We start from the raw sequence: 25468 nt of genomic DNA, 5'->3' as shown, positions 1-25468 counted from the left end.
AAGCATAAGAATATAACAACCAGCACCAGGAGTTAGCTGATCTCTCAACTCACATGACTGGCACCAGGAACCAACCTTTTTTAGATTAAAGAAAACAATATTTAGTGGCCAAAGAACGAAATCACAAAGAATCACATTCCAATGTATTTTTAAATAAAATTAACAGATTTGATAAATCTACTTGAGCTGTAAGAACATCTTTTTGTCGTAAGATAAGTTTATTCCAATGGACCTTTTGGGGTTCTTTGTGTAAGAACATGGAATTCGTAATTTAAATAAATTACTAATTTGCTATATTTACTCTTCTCAAGGAAATTGGAAGAATGTTTTAATTAACGCCGTCGATGGTACGACTATTTAAAGAACGATTGACATATTAACATCTGGATCAGTTTTGACCAGATGGGGCATTTAGATTTATTTGAATTATCGTAGACGAAAAATCATATTATATCTTTTTTAAAAAGTACCTTTACTTATGACAATACGACTATAAAATTTATTGAGATACAAGGAATATTGTTGGTTATATTAATTAAGATTATTGATAATTTTTGAAATTATAATGAAAAAATTGGTTTTTGAATAGAAAGTTTGTTCCGCACTTCCACAACAAGCGTTAATTTAGAAAAAAGTAAATCGAATTATAAAAACATTTTAAGTGATAAAAGTCGAGTATGTTCCATAGAATATTTAAATTATCTTTTGAGTACTTCGTGTTTTTATAAATACAGTTTCTGTTTAGTTTTATTAGAATGGTTTTTAATTTGGGTAAATAATAAAAATATTTTTCTCTATTAATTATCAATAGTTTTTATCTCTTTTGAAAAAATAAAAATAAATTTTGTTTTCATATATTTTGCTATTTAAATACAATCGAACTTCGATAACTCGAAGCAAATTGTTGGCAATGAGGTACTTGGTGAAAATTATGTGTAATTTTTATTTGATAACTCGAACTTGGATTTCTTGAATATCTTGATAAGTCGAATTAAATATTTGGCACAACCTTCGTTAAGTCGTATTTAGTACATATTTTATAAATTTCAAAATGTCATTTTAACAAACTTTCTTCTGTTAGTACGTCACGAGTACTCTTATTTGACTCCGAACATTATGATTTAAAAAGCACAAATTCAGAAATTAGATATAAAATGATTAATTCAACGATAAATTTAAATACGAAACCAGCGTGCGAGACTGAAGTTACGCAACTCAACTAGACACAAAACAGGTAGTGATGTTGGCCTTCTCCATGTAGCCTGCTCCCAAGTCTGACTACAGAACTATCTATCTAATGCTCCCGGACGTTGGCGATCGTTGAAATAAAAAAAAAATGAAACAACAAGCGAGACCGCTAACTTAAAACAAATAACAAAGAAACATTGCATGCATACTTGGCTGTGCGTCAGGCACTATTACGCTTCCAACATTGGCTCTACTCGTACTTGGCTTGGACTAGACTTATTGGGACCGGACAATTATATATATACATTCGGTTGTCTGCTAATAGATACAATTTGCAGCAATGTGTGCAGTACTAATATTTTTGCTGGGAACTGTCCACAATTATGCTGATATATCAGAGGAGGTTTCCACCTAATATTTCTATGTTAATTGGTGATTTGGTGTTTTAATGGGACCGAGTAAAAAACGGTGGCGCAAAATTACTAAGGAAAAGAAATTGTTCAGGTTGGCTCCTTCGCGGTACTGCAAAGTACAATCTCTCTCGACGATCCGTGCAAAAGACCGATAGAATCCCGTCTCGCGGGATGTCTGCTTCAAGGTTAATGCTGCTGGTCGACCGCTTATTACCCGCTTACATGGTAAAATCGTTACACAACCGACACTAAATTATGACGATTACGAAACCGCCGTTTGACACAGTACACCTAGCGTGAATTCAGATTTGACGAAAGCATTGTGTCTGTTGGTGCCATTTGCATTTTAAATTGAATGTAAATTATTGATGCATTGTCGGCTTGTGTGATGTCTAATATTAAATTTATATTTAACGATTTATGCGTTCCGTACACCCATTCGTTCTGCTAATCAGGCTTATTCTGGAATCACGCACATGTTTTCTAAATATAATTCGAAATGGTATTGCAAATGGGTGGTGAAAACCGCACGTATTTTGCGGTTACCAGTTATTTTTTAAAAAAATTGTCCAATTTGTCACACACACATAAAAAATTAGACGGATACGTTTACAATTATTACTTATTTAGGAAATTTATGAAAAAGTAAAAAAGTAAAATTAGTTAGTTTTATTCAATTTTTTTCCAAGGAAACTTTTAATGAAAAGTAAAAAAAGTCTATTGAAATTAAAATTGAATATTGAATATATTGAATATTGAATATTATTGAATATTAAAAAGTTACTTTTGACAAAAAAATGTCTTGAAGCTTAAAAAACATAAAACATTTAGATCAATATGTGTGGATTTAGTTTTTTAAGTAAAGTTGTATGTTTGAGAATTAATGAATTTTCAAGTAATATATGATATAAGCCATTTAAAAAATTATTCATTTAGAAATACCTACAAATATTGAAAAATTTTAAATAAATCACATTACGTTTATTTTTATAAGGTTATAATTAAAACATTTAAAAATTCAAATAATTATAAATGTGCCAGGTAGACATATAGTAGAAGTCATGACCTTAAAAAAGAGATATTAAAAATGTAAGTTTCTAATTTTTTAAAAAAAATTTGATATTCAAAATTAATATTATTTAAAAAACAATAGCAGGTAGAAAAATTTAAAAAATGTTCAATTAAACCTACTTAAAAAATTAATAATAATACCTTTATTTTTGTAACCATATTTTTAGAATTCATGAAAAAATAGTAAATATCTATTGTTTAATTTTTTTTCTTCGAAAAATCATATAAATGACAAAGAAATTAAGGATCCGCGTTTTACATTTATTATGCTAATTGTCTATTATGAGATGAGATGAGATAAGGACGGCTAAAAAAAGCAAAAAGTAAATATTTTAGATAAATTCTAATCGTTCGAAAAGAAAACAAAATTTTGCTTGTGTCAATATTTTTAAGTCGATTTGCAAGGCCAGATAAGCGACATGCATTTTCCCCAAGCGGTACAAAATAAATCAACAACCGGCGCCGGTGGTTCCCCGGGCGAAATCATGAATATAAAACGCCGCACGCGGACGTGCGGAATCCGGGCGCGTCGGTGAGATTTGCGACGCGGCCCCCTCGTCAACGCAACACAATAACCCGTTGATGGAGCCGAAAAGTAAGAAGCGTTGATTAGGCGTCGGGACGGGGACGCGACGACGGCGGCCGAGAGGTGAGGGGGGAGGAACGACGCCGGGACCACTTGAATGAGCGACCGGGATCGGGCGTCCGCATCCCCATCGTCCCGCCCGCCCCCGGTCTGGGGGGAACGGGAGAAAGTGGATGCCTGAAGGGGCCGAAAATCGATGGCGGCTTGTAAGCGACTACGTCTGTCGGTGCGGCGGCTGGCTCAGTCGCCGCTCCCACCGAACCCAAACAATTTTGATGCGTGAGCACCACTGATTCCGATCCACGCTAAATTTTTAATTTGGCCGAGGAGTTTTTTTTTGGATGGTCGTTCGCTCATGGATCGTGCCTTGGTACACGCCCTTAAAACAATTTTTAAAAAGTGGTCGAAAAATGTCTTTCTAACCATCAATGTATAAGAATATCGAATGATAAGTGTATCTTTTTGTTCAAAATTTATAAACCAGTTTGAAAAGCCAATGCAAATTTGTAGATTTTTCGCATAGAAAATAAATGTATTATTTAAAATTTATTCGTGGGTCTGTTATCCAACCTTGATGTCTCTAAATTAGCAATTAAAAATAATGCTCTGTTGCCAGGTTTTGACGCAATAAGAACCACTTTAGACGGTCTGGTGCCCAGAAAATTTCACTTCGAAAACAAGTGCCCGTCCAAAACTATATTACATTATTTTTTCATTACATCAGCCGCCAAAATACATTTAGCTTCCTACGTAAATGAAGTTCAATTATAGCACTATAATTATTGTTAGTAATTTCATTTTAAGCAAAAATTATTTATTTTGATCATATTATGTTCTATGTGGTTTTTAATAAAATATTATGTGCCCAAGGTGTCCCAAATTGGCGTGTTCGACTGTTACGAATATTTCCAGCTCAAAAAAACTGATTTTAATTGTCCAAAGCTCATTTTTTTTAAAACGTTGATTGCTGTAAATCGTCTTTTTCGTCTTTTTATTATTATTTATTTGATAAGTACTTAAAAGCTATATACAACAGGCACATTTTTACTTAGTTTAAGAAATTTATCTCAAAAATGAAATTTTAATGAGGTATACTTTTTGAGATAAGTATCTTATATTAAGCTAAATTTGATTGTAAAAAGTTTCATCATTTATCAAAATAAGTAAATAAAGGTTTTCACAATTTTTCGAAATCTGCCAAATATCAGTTTTCAAGGATATTTTAGAGATCAAAATGCGGTTTGGAGTCCCCTTTGCTATATACAAGGTGTGCTAATTTTATGGATTTAAATAAATTTTTTGAGCATAACTTAGTAAAACGTAAATGGGGATTTTACTTAAGCAAATTTTAATCATTATCTTGTGACAAATTAAAGGTGGTAATAGCGTACTTTAAAACGTCATAACTATTTTACTTATTGTTTATCCAACCACTTTTGTGGTAGTTATTAACTAGCTCTTTGAGTGACTTCTGAAATATTTATTATACATATTTTCATTTTTTGAAGATCAATATCTAATTTGTTAAGTTAAAAAATCTACATAAATCTTTGGAGGAATCTGTGATTGTAAAAATATACTAAAAGGCAATTGAATAATTCAGAAAAGAACGTAAACACCAGTTATATGTGTCTGGGGAATCCCCAATTGTAATAATGTCGTAGATTTCTGGCCAGAAATTAAAGTGTGCTTGGAATAAAGAACATAAGTAAATTGATGAAAGAGGGTAGGGTTGGTCGGGCTGACAGTGGAATTAATTTAAAAGTTAATTTAATAATCTTTTTATCTATTAAAACTTTTTACGAGCTATATCTCGCATCCCTTGTCGCCTGCATAAAAATATTCGTATCTTGGTCGTTGCCCCATCCCCGGAGACAGAAACTTTTTTACGACCTCTTTTTAAAGCTTATAAGCGAAGAGTTTTTCATAAGGAAGTGGCGGCGGCCGAAACCTTCGAGGATTTAAGGCCTGTAAAATGAACAAAATAAGTTGGAATTGGATATAACGTAACGATGAGGGAACGGGAAAATTCTGATTTTAAATGGGCAATCGGGGATTTGGGGTTGATCAGATCCAATTGTGATTAAGTTTTCTAAATATTAGACGCCATATATTTGTTACAATTGACCTTTCTCCATACTGAACATGTCCGATTGACAATAGATAATAAAAATTGTATCCAGCTAAAATATGGCATGAAGTTTGGGGGGCCCCGAGTCCAAAGTTTTAATTAACCATTTGTTTTTCTGGTTAACGTGGTCGCTTTATATTCCGGGAACTCGCAGTCGTTCGGCTAAATTGGCCTTAATGGAGTCGATCATATATTCTTGTTAACGGCACCAGGTTCCATAACTGAAAATTGGACGGAATGGCGACAGCACATGTTGTTCCGCGGACCCCGAGGGGAGACGAATTCGCCAAATTACGGAAGAGACATTGTTCCGGGAGCTGTTTTGCATAATTTATTTATCGGTGGAGCTCGTTTACAGCGCCGTTAACTTTTGGTTATGTGAAAGTGCACTTTGCACAATGTCCTCGCAAAACATTACCCTAATGCTCGGGATTGCATACTTAAAAAACTTTGTTTAGATATATGCATATATTGTTGTACTCTTTTCCATGAATGTTTATTTAAGTCTATATATTGTTTGTCTTTTTCTATTTTGAGACATAACGCTTGTGTAAACAAACCTGAGTGGCACCAGCCACCAAATCTTCTACAAAACAATAACCAATTATTGTTTGTGTTTATATACGGTTTATAGATAATATTATACATATTTGTTTTAATGAAATAATGACATACAAAATCATGAAAACTGAAAATTCTTAACAATTTAAGAATTAAAATACATTATTAAAAACTCTACATTAATTTAGAGTTCTATTAATTTAAATAATATATCTTAAAAAATCTAAGATATTAAAAAAATTAAATAATTTTAAAAAAATTATTAATCGAATATTTTAAAATATAAATCACAATAATAAAATGAATTAAAATATTTTAAGTCAAGAAGTATAAAAAATTAAATTAATAATTACAAAATTTTAAGAATTGAAGAATATTTAGAACTCGATGAATTTAAACAACACATTCTAAAATACTAAAAATATTTAATATAATTGAAAGATATCAATATTCGAAGAATTTAAGAAATCTGAAGAAGAATAATTAAATATTAGAATTCAAAGATTTTTAAAAAATCCAAATTAGAATTTAGAACTCGATGATGACAATTATTACAATGTTAGTAATCGAAAATTTGAAAAAATCTAAATTGAAAAACAAAATTATATAAATTAGAAAATAGAAATAATTTTGGAACTCGATGTATTTAAAGGTTGTATTCCAAAATTTTTAGAAAAATATTAAAACCATAATAATTTTAAATTAAAAATATTATTAACCTGACATTTCAAAAATCAAAAAATAAAAATATTTAAAAATTTGTAATTTGTAATTAAGTTAAAACTAACTAATTAACTAGTTAATTAACTTACATCAAATATTAAAAATTTCCCTTTTTTGTGCATTTATATTAATTTTAAAAAATGTATAAAAAATTAGCTGAAATTAAAAAAAATAATAAAAAAACTTGATCCAAAATTCACGACATTAATAAATTTTGAATTAACTAATTAACATTAATTAACTTATCACAGATATTAAAAATATTTCCTCTTTTGGCAAATTAATTGTTTATTTAAATTGGAAAGGGAAAAATGAAAAATAGCTTTGTTCCAGTTAATTTCAATCAGGTCAAAATATTTTTAATTTGAGAGATTCCATGTCATTGCCCTCAATAGTTTGACACAGAGGTAAAAGTAAACTAATAAGTTGAAAAATCTATATGGTTTATTAATGGTGTGATAAGAGACTGAAACATTAGAGATAATTTAATAGTACAATCATTTCCTAGTTGAATGACCGTAGGTTTTGTCACAAAATAATTATCGAATACCGTTCAGATTTAATTTTGATATCCAGTGTGTAAGAAAACTTACACAGTTATGTAAGAAATTTACCCCGGCATTTAAACAGGCGAACGTGAATTGCACATTGTGTAGGAAGGAGTCAATTCAAGTTACTTTGTGTACTTAAAAGCGAAGATATTTGCATAATGAAATGGGCGAGTCCGAGAATCATGTTGAATTTGCCAAGTTTGAGCACTAACTGTCGAATTAAATTGATTGTGGTTGTTTTCGTTTTATTGTTCAGACTCTTTAACAGTCAAATAATTGACAATTAAGTTCATACGTTTAATAGCAATTTAGAATTTTTTATCATTAGGAAAACAGTTGTGATTGTTTCCAAAATTGTTCGAGTTTGTCATTGAGGCAATAAAATCTGACTGACATAAGTATTGTATAGTAAATAAGTTTGTTATGTTTTTGCAGAAATAAGCAACTAAGACGAATTATAAATTATGTATTATTTTTGTTCCTTTCGTGTTGCAAATTGGCGGTTAATTGCTTGGAATACTTTTTACATACGTTTAAAAGTGCATTAAGAACGAAATGAGCATCCGTTTGTCTTAAAACCAGAATATTTATTACCAAAAGAGACCGAAATGAGTATTCTTACTATAATTTACTGAGCAATTAATAAAATATTAATTTACCGAATTGTAATTATCCAGATAAATAAATCATAACAATAAAAATTTGTTTTATTTTAAGCAACGTAATGATGTAAATTTTTTGTTCCAGGTAATGCAGTTATTATTACATGTACATGGCAGTTCGGTGAGTCACTAAATTCCAGATTGTTATGTCTAGATTCAAAATTTTAGCTATTGTGGCCACACCGAATATCCCCTTTGTGTGTTTGCGAATTCCCAGTTTATACGGTCTGGTAAACTGCACGGTTTGTCTATCGCTAATAGGATCAATGTAGGAAAACTGGTTAATTTGCAAACCCAAACAACGTTATAAAACACTTCCATTATTCAAAATCACTCATTAAAAACGGGTGGCTTTGTTGTGTCCGGTCGCTTTTTTGACGTGCCCCCTTCAAGACTAGCCATTTTTCTATTATTCGTCTAGGTCCACTTTTTAACTTGCGGTCACCAGTTCCGATCTTCGTCAGTTTTCTCAGCATTCAACTGTCACTCATTGCCCTTCCACTATGAATGACAAAAAGGTCAGTGGTTGTTATTGATGTAATTAATGATTCAACGCAACAGACATGGAAGGGTTAAGTTTATTGCTGTGACTAATTTTTTATAGGACGGGCCGTGTTGACAAATAGTGGACGGTTGTTTTTTTTTGTTTAACGTACAAACTGACAAATTAGCATTTAAGTCGACGTTTTGTGCGGATGGTTTCTCATGCAACCACAAAAGATTTCCGAATGTCATTTTTAATAGTCGTCCATAAGTTAAGTAAGTTTATCTAATGGGCAAACGGACAAAGAAATAATGTGAGCACTAAAATATAATATAGTCAAATATATTTTCTTTTGTTATTTGAAACTAGTTTCATCCTTAATAAATTTGGTGTAACTAGAAGTAATTTATTATTAACTCAAAAAGTATTGAATAATAATATATATTCAAAAATTAAAATACATACTATATTTTAAATAAAGAAAGAGCTTAAACTTAAAAAATCTTAATAATAGGAGAATTTTAAAGAACTGAAGAACGAATTTATGTTCCTTTTGTTCAATATATCTAAAGAATCGAAATACGTATTTTAAGTTAGAAAATTAAAAAGATGCCTAAACAGCTTAAGTATCTGGAAATATTAAATTATTAAAAAAACATATAATTTCAATGTAAATAATGTATTTTACTATTATTGTTATCCAATATGTTTTATCATTTTACCAAATTCAAGTAATTCAATTGCTGTTGTTGAAAGTAATATTATTTATGACGATATATTTTTTCTAAAAGATCCTAATTAAATATATATATATATATATATATATATATATATATATATATATATATATATATTAAAATTGATTTACATAATTTATAATAATAATTAATTAAAATCAGAAAATTTTAAAAATGCCTAAACGTCTAAAGAATCTGGTTATTTACAGTTTTTTGTAAAAATTTTTGTAGTTTAAATATATGTTAAAAAATTGTAAGATATATTTCAGAAGTCAAAAAATGGAAAAGATGGAAAAACAGTAATTTCAATGAATTTTAAAAACCATCAAGTTAAAAAACGTGACTCGTAAAACTTTAATTTCGAATTTTTTGTTTATGCAATTAAAACTTCTCCAATTCCAATGCTGTTTACATTGTAATAAAGACGTCTGAGCAAATGAAATGCGATCGCATTTAATCGAGAACTTTCACGCATCCATCTGTTTACTTTTTATTGATGTTTTCATGAAATTGTTTTTCTGACAAGTCCTTGACATATGCTATTCAAATCATAGATCGAATTAGGACATAATAATTCACTTAATCCCGGGTAACAGCCCTCCACTGCGACGCTTTTCCGTTACAAACAAGCACAACGTTCGACCGTAGGATGCTAGTCATTTTCGCACCATGGGAATGTAATTTTTCACTAGACACAGGGTTTTTTTGTAAACAATTAATTCTATTGTATATCAACAAAAAATGATAATTTTGTTGATAACAATACGATAGTTTAGAAGAGTACTGGTCACTTTGTAAAAGAAGAGAAATATTTTTATTTTTATACCATCGTTTTTAATGAAGGGGTACAGCAATCAATATTGATCACCTAGTATGTCTAATAGGATACTAAAACAATTTTTCTGTTATATTTGGTTCTTTTTAGAGAGAATCTTTTAATTCGAATATACGTTGACAAAATTTTAGATTTATATTTCTTTCACGCATATTTTTTGCAAACAAGTTCTAAATTATTACTTTTCTTGTGTTACAGAGACAAGAATTTATGGGTCTTGTTCACTTTGTTAAAAAGGAGTAGGAATATTATTATTATTTTTTAAGGACGACACAAAAACCTTACGAATTATTATTAATTTTATATACATTTTTTTACTTGACAAATGAAGGGATATTTCACACCACCGATTTGATTAAAACCACACATGGAAAGTTAATTAATAAGCGCAATTCACAATTTTATTTGGAAAAGAACAACGTCGGAATTTGCTTTTTCGAATCCCCGAAAACCGACGCTTTTTGTGCGCCATTTCCCCATGGTGCAGCGGTCGCAAACCGCCACTCGATGTTCGCGTCCCCCGCACGCCGCCACCCACCCCCGTTCGAGCGTCCCCGCAGCCAAAACCAGGCCAAACACGCGTCTCTCCTCCACGTCGGGTCGCTGCCGTCGTCGCCCCGCGCCCCCGCCCCTCGCGTCCGCTGCCGCTTCGGTTGCGCCGCCCCCGCGTGTCTGCTGCCACCGGCGCGATCACACCCCTCTCCGCCCCGACGACGCGGCGGCGGCGGCGGCGGCAGCGGCCGACGTCTGCGGACGCAACTATTCCGGTCGTCTATGAAATTCGGTCAGGGCAGGATCCCGGCGGTTTTCGCTCAAGTTTCACCTATAAATATTCCGGGAGGCGTTCCATTCTGATTTCGAAATCCAACACGGGTTTTTGACCGTCAACAGTTTTTTTCCCTATATGTTATGTGTTTGTCTTCATATTTTGTTGAATAAAATTGATAAATCATTAGTTTTATTATATATTAGTATATTAAATAATTATCGTTTAATTAAAGACCTTTTGTTTGGTTTTCATATTTGTGTTCAAAAGGAAAATAATAAAATCCTTCATATAACCATAACATTTCTGCAATTATAATAAAATACTACATTTTTTTTAATATACAATATACTCGAAATGATAAATTATTTATTTTAACAATAATATACAATTAAAAAAGTATTATAATAATTATAAATAATATTAAACTATGAATTGATTGATTAATCAGAAAAATCTATTGAAAAGTAATCATGTAATTAAATAAAATTGAAATATACTGTGAATATATGTACTGTTTTTAATTATTCTATATTTATATCAATTCATAAAATATTTAAAATGAAGAATTGTTCATTTATCGATCATACATAAATTAAATTCATTTGTTTTAATAAACTTTTATCTGAGTGTTCGTTTGTTTGTATTCTTAACAAAATAATAATAAAATTATTTACATAATTTAATATAAAAAATAAACATAAAGCGATATAAATTACTTCGGTAGGGGTTTCCTATTTTACAAAATTAGTTTGTATTTTAACAATTAAATAAAATTAAACATTTTTATAAATAAAGAATAATTAACTATATTAAGAATGACACATAAATTAAATTTAATACAGTACTATAAAAAATAATTAAATAAATCCCAAATACAAAATGCAATGAAGTCGTAAAAAGTAACCACCACCATTTTTCTGTTTTATTTCTAATTTATTTATGTACAGGGAGAACATTTTGAGTAATTAATAAATTAATTTAAACAGTAATCTTTTGTGAAAAGTAACACATAAAATGCGTCGTCCATAACTCTCGAACTATATACCTATTTTAACTAGTAAAATAGCTTTGAGTAAAGAATAAAAATATTTTTCGCTTCACAACTACCCTCTCCATTAAAAAATAGTGTTTACATGGTATATTTTCTATAGTTTATTGGAAATTTTTGATTTCTTAAAACTAACCATAATACATAATAAATTTTTAGAGAAATATTTGAAAATAAGTTTTAAATATAAATATTTACATATTTGTATATATTTATTGTTATACATAGTGATCTGAAAATTGTGATTATTAAAATTGTAATTAATTGATGTATGATTGAGGTTTTGAGATAAAATAATAAACGTAATAAATTTTTAAAGAAATAATTGCAAATTATAAGCATTAAAATTGTAATTAATTGATGAATAGTTGAGGTTTTGAGGTAAAACATTTTTACTAACAATATTTTACAAAAAGCAGCTAATTTTAATTTATCTTTTAAATAATAAACATAATAAATTTTTAAAAAAATAGTTGAAATTAATATTTAAAAATAAAAAGCATTAAAATTGTTATTAATTGATGCATAGTTGAGGTTTCGAGGTAAAACATGTTTACCAACATTATTTTATAAATAACAGCTAATTTATCTTTTAAATAATAAATAATAATGTATTATACATTTCTAAAGAAATAGATTTATTTTTAAAAATAAAAATTTACACATTTAACTGAGCGATCTGAAAATTGTAAGCATTAAAATTGCAATAAATTGATTTATAACTGTGGTTTCGAGGTGAAACACATCATCATTTTATAAAATGCAGCTATTGTTAATAAATGATAATAAATTTTTAAAGAAATAGTTGAAAATAATATTTAAAAATAAAAAATTACATCTTTATTCAAGTTTAATGTTGTACCGAGTGAATATTGTAAGCATTAAAATTGTAATTATTTCATGTATAATTGAGATTTTGTTCAACGCGTATTAAAATTATTTTTTCTATAATCATTTTGAAAATGCAGCACAGGCAATATTTTTTGTTCAGACTGTATTTATTTGCAGTTATTTATTAATTTAAAAACAATTAATAGTATGAAACATGATATTTTTGTCAAATTGTACATTTCCGATCAATAATATTTTGCCAAAATATCAAATTTCTTTTGCGTAAATTATTTTAAAGGTACGCATTAGTAATACAACACCTTATACGTGACCAGCATCGAACGACTTGGTTGACAGACTACTGGAAATGTATTAACATTTTATATTTTTTTTTATTAAAATTATATTTTATATTCAACTCTCCAGCAAATCAAAAAATAAGTATTGAATGTACGGAGGTAGAATTTATCCAGACGATATTTTTGGCTCTCCTCTTAGGCCACCCTAACAACCGTCGCATAATTTACCATTATTATATTTTTTTCTTTCGCTAGATCAACTTTTTGTTTGCCACACGAATCGGGCACAGGTTGAGCGGCCACGAGAGCACAATGGATTTTTTGCCCCTTCGTGATAGTGCCGCACGAACACAAAGCCCGGGGATGACTAAATGATGTTTTGATTTATAGTTTCGACTTTAGCCGTGATAAATGCCGCGGATTCCCCCAATTTTTTGTTGCCGCGATCTCGCAAACTTGATCGCCGCGTGGTTCGAATGTTTAAGCGGACGCCGTCGAATTTATTCGTGCCGAAGGGCACCCGATTCCGCATCGGGTCTTAAAGGTTTCAATTGAAAATGGTAAAAAAAAAAGAAAGAAATCGCGAGACAAGAGCGCAAGTGTTCGCACAATGGTTCACAATGGCTGCAGGATATTGCTTGCGAGGAATGAGTCAAGAACCAAATGTGGGACAAATTGGACCCTTCATTCGTCTTTTGTCTCGGCATCTCGCCATGATCCAACAATCATCCGCCAAACAAGGCAATCTCGAATCTGGCGTTGTACACTCATTACAAGACGCACGGGGTGAAGTGTTTTAAACACAGATGCCAAAGCACCAGGAAATTAATCAGGCATGCCCGCGTTCGTTCTCCGTAGAGGCGAACGTCCTTAATTCACCCATATATATTATTACTCTTTTGTCTTAGTCCGATGGCGGAGCAGTAAATGATTAAAGGCAGGCCTTGGAATAATTTTTACTGCTTTTGTTCGGAATCGCCGGGACGAACGGAAGAGAGTGGGAAAGAAACGCAGCGACATTTTTTTTCTTCTAGGCGTATCGTTAAGGACGGTTTTTCTTTCTCGTTTCCTACCCAGCGTCAGTATACGATGGATCTTTTGTTTAAATTCCGGAACGGTCGCCACGATGGGAGGGAAAAAGCTTATGCCTGCAAAAAGTATGGAAATGCTAGAGCGCCGTTTGTCGCCTGTAGACCATCAAAAATTATTTAATGTGGCGGCAACGGTTATTATTAATAAAACCAATTTGAAGGTTTTATCGTGGAACATTGGAACAGATAATCTTTCTACTATTTTAGAATGCCCACCCATTATTCTTGATTATTTTTAAGATACTAATTATCCCTTTATTTTTTGTCTTCTAAACACTGAAAACTGGTTAATAAAAAACTGCACAAGAATTCACAAATTGTGATAAAATAAGCTTATCATATATATATCAACAAAGTATAGAACTATTTTACTCATGTTAGTGTTAAATTATTTCGCCACTCCATGATAAATTGTAAATATTCAGTTAAATTGTCTGGATATCTTGACCATTAGAATAAATCTCTAATTATTTCGTCGTCTTTGATGTTCAGTTGAATTCTCCGGATATCTTGACCATTACAACTAAGGGATTTACCAAATTTATTCATTAGAAGTTTATGAAGAACTGAAACTGGTATTGATTTCAAATTGTTATATCAATTCTAACTTGATTTGATCTACTTTTCTAATTTATTTTCAACAAAGTTTCTGGTTTATCCAGATTATCAATTTTTTTTATTTTCAATGAAACACCGAATATATTTTTAGATTCTTAAATTTTACATGTAATTGCAAATAAAATAGCTATATCATGTTCTATACCTAAACCCAATAGTTATTATAGTGAGTAATTTTTTTGTTTTCAATATTTTGACAGGTTTATGGTCTACAAAGTTTTACCAATTTTGAAGCTGGAAAGTTGGCATACATGTTAACCAAGGACCATCATATAAGGAACCTTTATTAGTACTCTAAATTTTATGCAAGGTCTTGGTTATTTATGTTTAATTTTGTGCATCTTAAAATATCAATAACTTTGTTATTTTGAATGTATAATTAAATTGAATTTTAAAAAGTTTTCGTTATTTCCTATTCAAAAAATGATATTGACAATTAATGAATCATTACACATAGGAAAATGAGTTTATTTTTTGGTAAAATCTCTATTAATATTTGTTCAAAATAAATTAATAAAGTAATTCAAGAATAAGTTAGGTGAATCAGTCTGTATACAAATTATTTTGTCATTTCATATTGAATAATTTTTATTTACTTTAAATTGTCTGGATATCTTAAACAATAAAACCTAAGAATTTTAACTCTATCTTTATAGAATGTATATTTATTATTTTTAAACTACAAACTGGGATAACACAGCTTATTATGTAATAAGTAAGTAGTATAGTATGTAACCTATGCTATTCTCAAAATATTTTGCCAATACATAGAGAATTGTTTATATTCAGTTAAATAGTCTGGAAATCTTGAACACGAGAACAACCTAAGAATATTAATTCTATTTTTTTTTAGAATTGATATGGTGACCTTTAATATAAAATGATTCTACTTTCTTGTAGAAAATGTCAAGTGACTGGCTCCAAAATATATCATATTATTTTAATATATTAAATATAAATACCTAAATCATAAAACATAAATTAAATATTATAATTGCTTAGCTCCAGTCCGGAAATATTGTTTATAATTAAATAATGTTTTTTTAATCATCTAACTGAAAGTCACAACGATAAATCAAAACATCATTTAAGCGACTCATTGTCACAGAAGGGTAGAAAAACTATTGTACGGGAGGTCCGAACGCGTGTTAGTTTGAGCGTGTGTCACACAAAAAGCCATCCCTCGAAAAAAAGCAATCTCTTTGCCGCTATTAACGAAATTAACACGCACGGAGGAAGAAAAAAACCTGAGGGCACATGGAGAAAAGGGTTGAGACGGGTGGTAAAAAACAAGGCAAGACAGCGGAGCGAGGTCATAAGTGAGTTGGCGAGGGACCGGCACCAAAGGGGTCGTTCTGATGAAGAGAAACGTTTTCTGGAGTGGAGCGGCACCCTCCCGTTTCGGAAAACCGGTCCGCAGGGAGCGACGGACGAGAATATCTGGCTGCCGGTTGCGTAGGGTCGCGATGAAAGAAATATTAATCGATGTGTCGTCTTTTGTGCGTACGGGGATCGTTGATTCGCGTTCTGCGAGCGGAATTTTATATTCCGTTCAATTTGTTAACGCGAACGTAAGATAAGTAACAAAAATGTTCCCGTTTTAATATCACTTTGCAATACTTTACATAACTTTGTTTGTTGATTGCTGGCATCAAATTACGAAAAAAATGCTATTTAAATGTTAAGTTGCATTTCTAAAAAAAGTTAAAAATATATTATTCTTGACTAAATTGTAAATTGTTCATTCACTAATTCTGACCAAAAATTTACTTAAACTGCAATAAAAAAATTACTTATTAATCTATTTACTTTAATTTTAAATTATAGTCACGTATCGTTTCATAAATATTGATGAAAGTTTGTAATTATCAATATATTTTTTTTTATATATTTGAGTTATACGTTACATATTTCATAGAAATATTTCCGTTAATTTTAAATTAATTTTTTTTTATTTGGAGGTTTTATACAGAGCCTAAATGTGAAAAAAAGTAAAATTAAGAATTCTTTTCAATTAATTATAACATTAACATTTTTTCTATTTTGTTCAAGATGTTATTCGAAGTATTCAACTTCTAGAGATGTAGATAAGAAAGTTTCTCAAATATAATTTTTGTGAAATAAAAAATAAACAACTAAAAGGTATTTTTTTATTTTACATTACACAAAACTTCTTACTACCTCTTACTCATGTACCATAAGATTTCTGTACCAAATAAATATAATTAGAGATATTCTTAAAAGTATTTTTCAGTTAATTTTAAATTTATTAATATTATTAATTATCATTTTCTACTACTTATTCATATATAATCTGTTTCAAAAAAGATGTGTTTGTGTTCATTTTTTATTTAAAAATACTAACATTGTATTTTTGAGTCGAATTAATTCAGAAAAGTTTTATCATTAGTGTTAAACAGTTTCGCATTATTACTTTTCGTGAGTATAAAATATGAAGGAACAGTATTGTTTTTAGCAAAATTTACAATTTCATTTGTGCTTTTAAGTACACATAAATAGTATAAAATTCAGCTAGTGTATTTCCCGTAAAATCCCTTCGCAATGTACATTCCCAACTTTCTTTTTGGCAGAAAGAAAAAAGTTCCGTGCACAATGCTCACATCCAGCGAAAATAAAAGCAGTCGCAGAAATCCGAAGGGGCAATTCGGTGCAGACTCGATGAAGAAAACCGACGGCGTAATAATGAAAAGCCGGGGGAGTAGATAGCCGAGGGAGGCATTGTGCAGACGACGTTGAACTTTTTTACGGCTTCCCCGTTCCTTTATCGCGGCCGTCTTGATCCGACGCAGCTTTCGCAGGGGATATCTCACGTTTTAACACGTTTCTAAATGATCGCCCAATCTGTGCTTACCCAAAAAACGACTCGCCGGAATTTATTGGCGGGGCTGATCGATATACTCCGAGGTCGTTGGGATTATTAACAAAAAAATAATAATAATAATAAGGCTTCAATTTACCCTCGTTTCTAGTTTCTTATGTTTATTTTTTTTTGTACGATGTTATACAATGATTGTGAGCTTCGTTGTTTTAACGAGCTGCACAGTAATTTCGCAAAATTGTTCCCCATAAATTAGTAACGGTCGTAAAAATTTAACTCACGCATGAGATAGCGGCGGCGTTCAGTCGAAAAATATTACAAACACGAACAAAAAACCGAATAAATCACGCGATAAGAGTGGCCGGCGCCCTTTCCGCCCTTAATCCGCATGGTCACTTGCGAGCGAATAATTCGTAATCCGCCAGGTTCAGTTGAATATCAAAAAAAAAAGAAAATTATTATTCACATAACGCAACGATTATAGAGAACATAAATCCACAAAGCCGCCGTGGAAGAGATAAAATGGACGTTGCGACCGCGTATCCGTTGGTGCACAGATTAGCGAGGCTTGCAGAATCCGGTTGCGGCGCTAATCTAGTTTATCTAGACGGAGGAAACCCCCTGCAATCAAAAGCACACGTAAACACACAGGGGTATTATTCCAATGTAACAAGATATGCATGTGATTTCAATCTGAGCAACCTGAATTTGATAATCGGGCAGGTTTTCAATGGCGAACGGTTGCGGTCGCGATTTCCCGCACTGCGGAACTCGAAGAATTTGTTCTCACAGATACATATTAAGTTACGGAAAAAGTAATTTGCGTTTAACTTAAAATTGAATTTTATTCTACTAAGTAATCAACAATATTTTACCAATGTTCGTACCATAAAAAAATTATAAGTTCTTGAAATTGAAGGAAAGATTAAGTAACCTAACTAACCGAATTTGAAGCTTAGTTTGTGTCTCTAATGCAATAGGTTGTCATTAAGAATGAGAACACTTTTTCTATTGACTTGACGAAGTCTTTGCGGAAGTTTCTCATGAACTTGGTCAATTTGCAGCACACAGTTGCTTTGATCTCTTGATCTCCTCTTGGTAGGTATTTAATATGTCATTCCAAGAGTAGTCCACCATACACTCATTAAAATATTTCTTAGTTTAAGTACTGGCGAGAATTCTCGTAATCTACTCATTTTTTTTGCATGTAAGAATAAAATCCATTATAGGCTCATTTGTCCATCTTTTAATGAAAATCATTGTATGAACGTTTTTTCATTGATTCACTGATGTTATATTAAATAAATATATTAAAATAAAGATATTCTGTAAAAGTACTTTTAAGTTAATTTGAAATTTAACATTTTTTTGCCATATTTAATATATTACTTGAAACTTTCAACATTTAAAGAAAATAGATATTGTAGATACAGAAAATATATTGTAAAAAATATATAAAAGGTCTTTTCAATGAAAATTATTGCATGAGGGCATTTTCATCGATTCATTGCAGTTCAGTGACTGTCCTATTTCTAAACATATTGCTCGGGGATTTCGAACAAAATATATGCTTAATTTTTTGGCTACTACTGACCTCAACGTTCATCTTCAATACATTCAGTGGCACTGAACCTACAAGACCAAAATCTTTTGACTTCATCACTTATAGCATCTCCTGCGTACACGACGTGGCGTTTATGTTATTATAAGTTGATTATCTGCTCATAAAGTAAATTTACGCGAATTATAACACATAACGAATACACAATTTTAACCAAATAATTTATACAGTTTTTTACAAAAATAATATATACATAATATTTATATATGATTTATATATATATATATATATATATATATATATATATATATAAATCATAAGGAAAAAACGTAAAAATAATTTTTCCGTCATTTTTGGAAATTGGTGTACTTTCTGCGTCTCCAATGTGTTAGCACTAAACTAGGTTCAAAGTACTAAGCACGATTAAAAATAGCATTTATTAAACTGATACGATGTGTACTCTTTGACCTTATCATTATGTTATTAAAATACTGTTTGCTTAATGCTCAATATAAATCCAAGATTGACAAGTCTTATCTCTCTTATTAATTTTGTAGGTTGGCTTAGGTTATGCATTTTTTTATTATAAAATCATTGTTTTGACATCGTTTTATGATTAAGAGATTATAAAGATCCGTCGTTCTATTATTATGCCCAAAAGCTGTAAACATCAATGAATTTCTAAAGCAATTATAAACCTATTATGTCAGTCTATTAATAAATTTTATTTGTGTGTTTGATGTAAAATTTGCGCGATTAACAATTTTTAATATCAAAAGGTTATTGATTGAATTAAACCTATTGTAATTATATTTCCATTTGCTAAGGTGATAAGTTTAATTAGTAAAAATCAATTAGTATGCATTTACTACCTTAGGTTTCAGTTTTACTTATTTAATTACTTACCTGTTTCACAATTCGATGGTGATATTCAGCTAAATATTTGTATGACTGACATAAAGGTTGTCTGTTTAACATCTAACAAATGGTCATCAAATCCCTTCTTCATCCGCACATGTTTTCAATTGTTGAAATTAAAAATCCGTTGATTGCGGGCAATAGGCTCTACCCTCACGTAATTTTTCTATATCTTAAGCCATCAGAAATTTCAAACCAGTTTTTTATCTTATTTGCAGCAAAAGCTCTCGAGATCATTTCTCACAAGCAGCTAATGCCTTAATAGGCGTACCCGACACAGGAACAAAGACCTCTTTTTGAGCCATTAAACAATTTGGAAATAATCCGTCCATTTCATATGATAATATTAAATATTATATCTGGGGATAGTTTCTAAAGGACATTATATGAAATATTTTATTATGAGTGAATGTGAACGAGCTTTTATAATACGTGGAGCCATTCATTGCGAATGTGTTAGGGGAATGTAGGGCGGAAAACTGAGTTGTATTATTGCATTTCTTGTTTTAATGTGTTAAGTAACCAACTACATACTTCTCTTTTGCACCTACTTTAAATACTGACCAATGAAATGCACGAAAATGTTCAAAGTCCTTAGATAAATTCAATTATTAATTCAACTCCAACTTGGGCAGTTATTACGTTGGAATACGTTACTATTGGTCTGTTATAACTGTTCATATTAATTTTTAATTATGTTCGATAAATTTGTAAAATTGTAAATCTAATAGTATTGAGCTGATCTTATAAGAAATATTAGCAGCAAGTATTAATGATACGTAAAAGTTATTTTCTCACAGCTATGACTGTATCTATGATCTCTGAAGTTGAAACGAAATTGGCCAGAACTAACACCATGCAAATGATAATACCTACCCCTAATACTTAACATTTTTTCTGTATACGAAGAAGTCATATGTCCATCACTTCCACGCCATGATAAAAATGAATATATTCAACGTTAATAGGTCCGTTCACATCTCAATCCATTGTTTTGCTCCCCTACATACAGAACATTTAAAGTGTTTACAAAACCTAATTATTAACGGCCAAACATACTTAAAACTCGAACAAAGAGTAGAATAGGAACGGTGAAAAATTCTAAACTGGTCCAAGAAGGGGCTGCCTTGATTATAAGGGCTGCATGAAATGTACTGTTTAAACGATGAATTTAAAACAATTCACAATGAACAGGATGAAGATGTTAGATGATAACAAAGGAACATTGAGCTGTGGTTTTATTATATTGTGTTCAACTCTTCTTACATAACTTATTATTATTTGCGTATACAAAATTAGTTCATAATATTTTATTATATATTAAACATTCAAATTTTTCGAAAATCTATTTACATAAATGTACATTTTTATATATTTTTTGTTTAATCCGAAAAAATTTCCCATTTAACAAAACAAACAAGAATGAAAGACACTAATAAAATATTGCAATTTAATTGACACATTTGTAATGTACGTTGTTTCCATTTTTATGTTTAATATGGAAATAATCGAATAGTTTTATGACTAATTTAGAAAGTATTATTTTAGTAAATGTAATTCAAAATATTAACAGCCCATGTATGCGAAAAAATAATTGAAGTGTTTTACTAAAACTCATGAAGGTTTGTTTTATTTTCAGATACCCACATCGGATATAATCAAGGATCTACCATTGAAAAAGCAGAAACTGGACGAGTACATGAACCTGCCATTCAAACTTCAACAGCAGAACTATCTACATCAAATCTATGCCACATTAGATCCACAATACATACAGCAGTACCTGCACGAAATCAATAATCCTCAACGCCATTTGTCCGCATTTAAGCCGGTAACACAGACCATCAAGGAGTCGAAGATCAGACATGCCAATGCACTCGGCATAACGACCCGATATGCGGACCCGCCACTTTTGCAAAATCCAGAAAGAGTTGTTCGAATATCGGAATCCGAAAGATTCGAACGATCCTTCCAGCCGAACGTGGCTTTGGCACCTCCCACACCCAAAAAACATCGATATGGTAAAGGCAAGGAGCTCTTCAACAAAGAAATTAAAAGTGATGAGTCACCGGACAGTGATCCAGCCACAGTCATCGTTAAAGAGGAAATATTTGAAGAGTCATCTAGAGTAAGTCCCGAAAAGTCTACAATAATCCAAAGTACTGCTATGGTCCAGCAAACGCCAGTGGTACAGAAGTATAATCCGGAGATTGAGTTATCCACAGATACTGATGACAGTGCTTCAGAATCTTCAGAGAAAATCTTGGATCCTGATAAAGTAGAAGACATTCTTCTAGGGGTTGATAACTCAATTAAATTGAAAATATTAAATTTGTTTAGTCAGCAGGAAAAACTTATCAGCGATTTGAAAATAAAAAATTCCGAATTAAAGAAAGAAGTGGAGGAGCTACGTAAAAGTGCTGAGAAAAGGGAAATATGTAACAACAATAATGATAATGATTCTGTATGTTCTGAAAACACACTTATTAACACCAACTGTTCTTCCATTAACAAATCGAAGGACATCGTTAATGGTACAGAGGAAAAGAAATCAGAGTTGACAAATGGGTTTCATGAAACAAAGGAAGAGGAAAACATAGTGGAGGCAATTGAGGAAAAAAATGATAAAATTGATACGGTTGAACAACCCACAGTAATCGCCAGTGTTGAAAAAAATAATACCGAAAAAACAGCAATAATTAAGAGTGCTGTTGAATGATCAGTAATTGTCAAACGTCAGGTTTGCTTTAATGATTCTTGAGAGCTGGATCTCGATGTAACTAATATGCAGATGATCTCAGTGCTTTGACAACATAAGAATTAATTTTGTTGATTTTATGACTACCTAATTTTTACAATAATTAATGAAATTTAAAATATTGTTGACCATCTTGCATATTATGTGATTATTACTGATGGACGACAAAGCTCTCACATAAAATTTTCTTTTGCTTTAAAAGTATTGTACATATTGTAAATTTTTAGACCTTTTTAGAAAAGGCTTTTACTACGTACTAAAGTTAGTCATAGATCTATATGTGAAATTTAGAGATTTTTATTTTTAAAGGCTTGTGTAAATACGCAATATTATTTGTACGTTTTTGAGATATATTTATATACAAGGCGGCCAAAAATCTAACATTGGTTTTTGTATGATTCGACCCTATTTGCTGCCGTATATCTAGTTGATAGTTTTATAATTTTTATTTCTGACTTGTTCTTGTTAAAACCAATTTGTTTTATTTATGATTGAGGAAAAATTGTTATATAATTAGGGACTTTTGCAGATCTTACATTATAATGGAATTTTTGTGGTGGATTAAATAAAGATATTCACATTATACCAAAAATTTTGATAATAATCTTCTCATAATTTTTACAAAAAATGAAATATTTTATATGGATTATAATTTATTTGCAAATTAATTAGGTATATTTATTTTAATATAAAATGTAAGTTCTGTGAAATTCCAGGTAAAATATTTTTATCGATTAAATTACGAATAAAAAGTACAAAATAAGATGCTTAGCATCATATTAATATATATGAGAGTTTTAATAAGGTGTAAAAGAGCTTGCGAATGTCTGAATTTATTTTGAATTCAAAATTGTATGTAGATTGACATATCAATTACTCTTGAAAAAAGTTTTTAATATATATATTTGTAATAACATTCTCCAAATTCTATATTTAATTAAATGTTAGTTAAATTATTTCGTGTACTATTTACAATTATTCCTTTACGATATTTGCTTAAAAATAATGATGTTTCTACATTATCATCATCATATATTTTACGTATGTATCATCATAGATTTTGGAGAAGTCTGTATATTGCATAGACTGTTTTTAATTTTTGTAATACTCTTAATAATATGACTGATTTTTTCGAGGGTAATACTTATGTTGATTGCTTATTTCGTATTGACCAAATATTTGAAATTTCTCAGGTATTTAAAAATACAATCAATTTTTTGTACATAAAAATATATTGCGCTGGTCGCAACTTTGTACAATTTTGAATTGCAAAAGTGGAATGTTTATGTTATAAGAAGAAAAAAAAATAATTTTGTATGGTATACTAAATTATTTTACTAATATTTTGCTCTGTAAAATTCTTTTTGTTTGCTTTATTTTGTTAATTTTTTAAAATTAATTTTATATAAATATTTTTATATTTTCTTTTAATGAAAATAATGTGATATTCAGTTTTTGATTTTTTAAATATCTTTCTCAGTATTTTCAATAAATTTCAACAAACAATTTTGTTGTTTCGGCGCTTTTGTGAAATTTACGTTGGTTTTAATTTGGATAGATTTAAACTTTTGGCAGCTTTAATTATTTTTTAGATAAACCTATAATAGATAATATGCCAATATATTTCCCCTTAGTTATACAAAATTCTAAATTGTTCCTAGCATTAAAAAGAATTTCAACTGCCATTTTGACTTAGCAATACGAGGGAATAATATTGGCGTATTAAATATTCGCCTGAAAAATTGTTATAAATTTGTTAATTATTAAATAATTATATATTTTGTGATCTCAAAATATGTAAGAATGCTGTTGAAATTTTAAGAGTAAGAATTTAGATAGGTTTTCGTGTGTGTAAGTTATTATATTATAAATATACACAAATTATTTCATAAATATATATTTCTGAATTTTATGTGTCAAACAACAAATAAAATGCATTAATTTATAAACAATTGACTTTTATTTAAAATTGAATAACGTAGTTGAATTTTTACAATACAATTATTTTTCAAAAAGATCAATAAGATCAATTTCTTATACAGAAAGTTTTTAGCACAGTTGCAAAAAAAATTCAGTCATATGTATAGTTTAATATAATAATTTATTATTATATTCAAAACAAAAACGACGAAGTCTATTTTAATTTTGTCTTGGTGTTAAATAACAAGAAAATTGAGTATATTACATTAAGTATTAAAAAGATTTAAATAACGGATGCATTAAAACATAACACGTCACATTCAAAAAGTTTGAATATTAGCCTTGTTAATAGGCAACTCTTTCTACTCCTTAATAGTGATAAGCTCTAATATAAAGATATAGAAGTTCAAATTTTATTATTACACTAAGCTGTGTACTATTAAAAATTGTACATTGTCTCTTTATTGTAATTTGCAAGTGTACTCTTTGTTTTATTATACAAAACGAATACGACGTACAAGTCTAATAGGATTCAGATCAGAGGACTAAGACGCCATTCAAACATTCTTTCTTGGTAAATGGAAACATGTGAAACTCCATGTTTCTATTTGCCATAGCCATTATGTTTCTGTAAACGTTCCATTTTATCCTCCACTTGAATTAAGGGTCCAACTTTGGATCGAGAAAAGCATCTGCAAACCATAATGCTTCTACCACCACGTCCTACCGCAGGAATTTGGTATTTAAAATGATATCATGCCCCACTCACCGTTATACCATCCAACCCAAACAAATTAAATTTAGTTTCGTCACTCCAAAGTATAGTGTTCTATTTTTACTGAGTTTATAACAAGTGAAATTTTGCAAATGCCAG

General features: G+C 30.2%; 1 protein-coding gene across 1 annotated transcript in view; it reads left to right on the top strand.

Moving 5' to 3' along the window:
- Nucleotides 1-24620, top strand: part of LOC109608387 (ski oncogene) — a 54956-nt gene extending 30336 nt beyond the window's left edge. Inside the window, exon 2 of the mRNA XM_020024813.2 lies at nt 21556-24620. Within this exon, the coding sequence (XP_019880372.2) occupies nt 21556-22635 (1080 nt within the window). The 3' untranslated portion in view covers nt 22636-24620. The remainder of the gene's footprint in view (nt 1-21555) is intronic.
- The last annotated feature ends 848 nt before the right edge of the window (nt 24621-25468 follow it).

The sequence above is a fragment of the Aethina tumida genome, chromosome 1, assembly GCF_024364675.1.
Source record: "Aethina tumida isolate Nest 87 chromosome 1, icAetTumi1.1, whole genome shotgun sequence".
In the NCBI taxonomy this organism is placed as follows: Eukaryota; Metazoa; Arthropoda; class Insecta; order Coleoptera; family Nitidulidae; genus Aethina; species Aethina tumida.
Note: the sequence above shows the minus strand (reverse complement) of the source record. Positions and strands in the feature narration are given on the sequence as shown.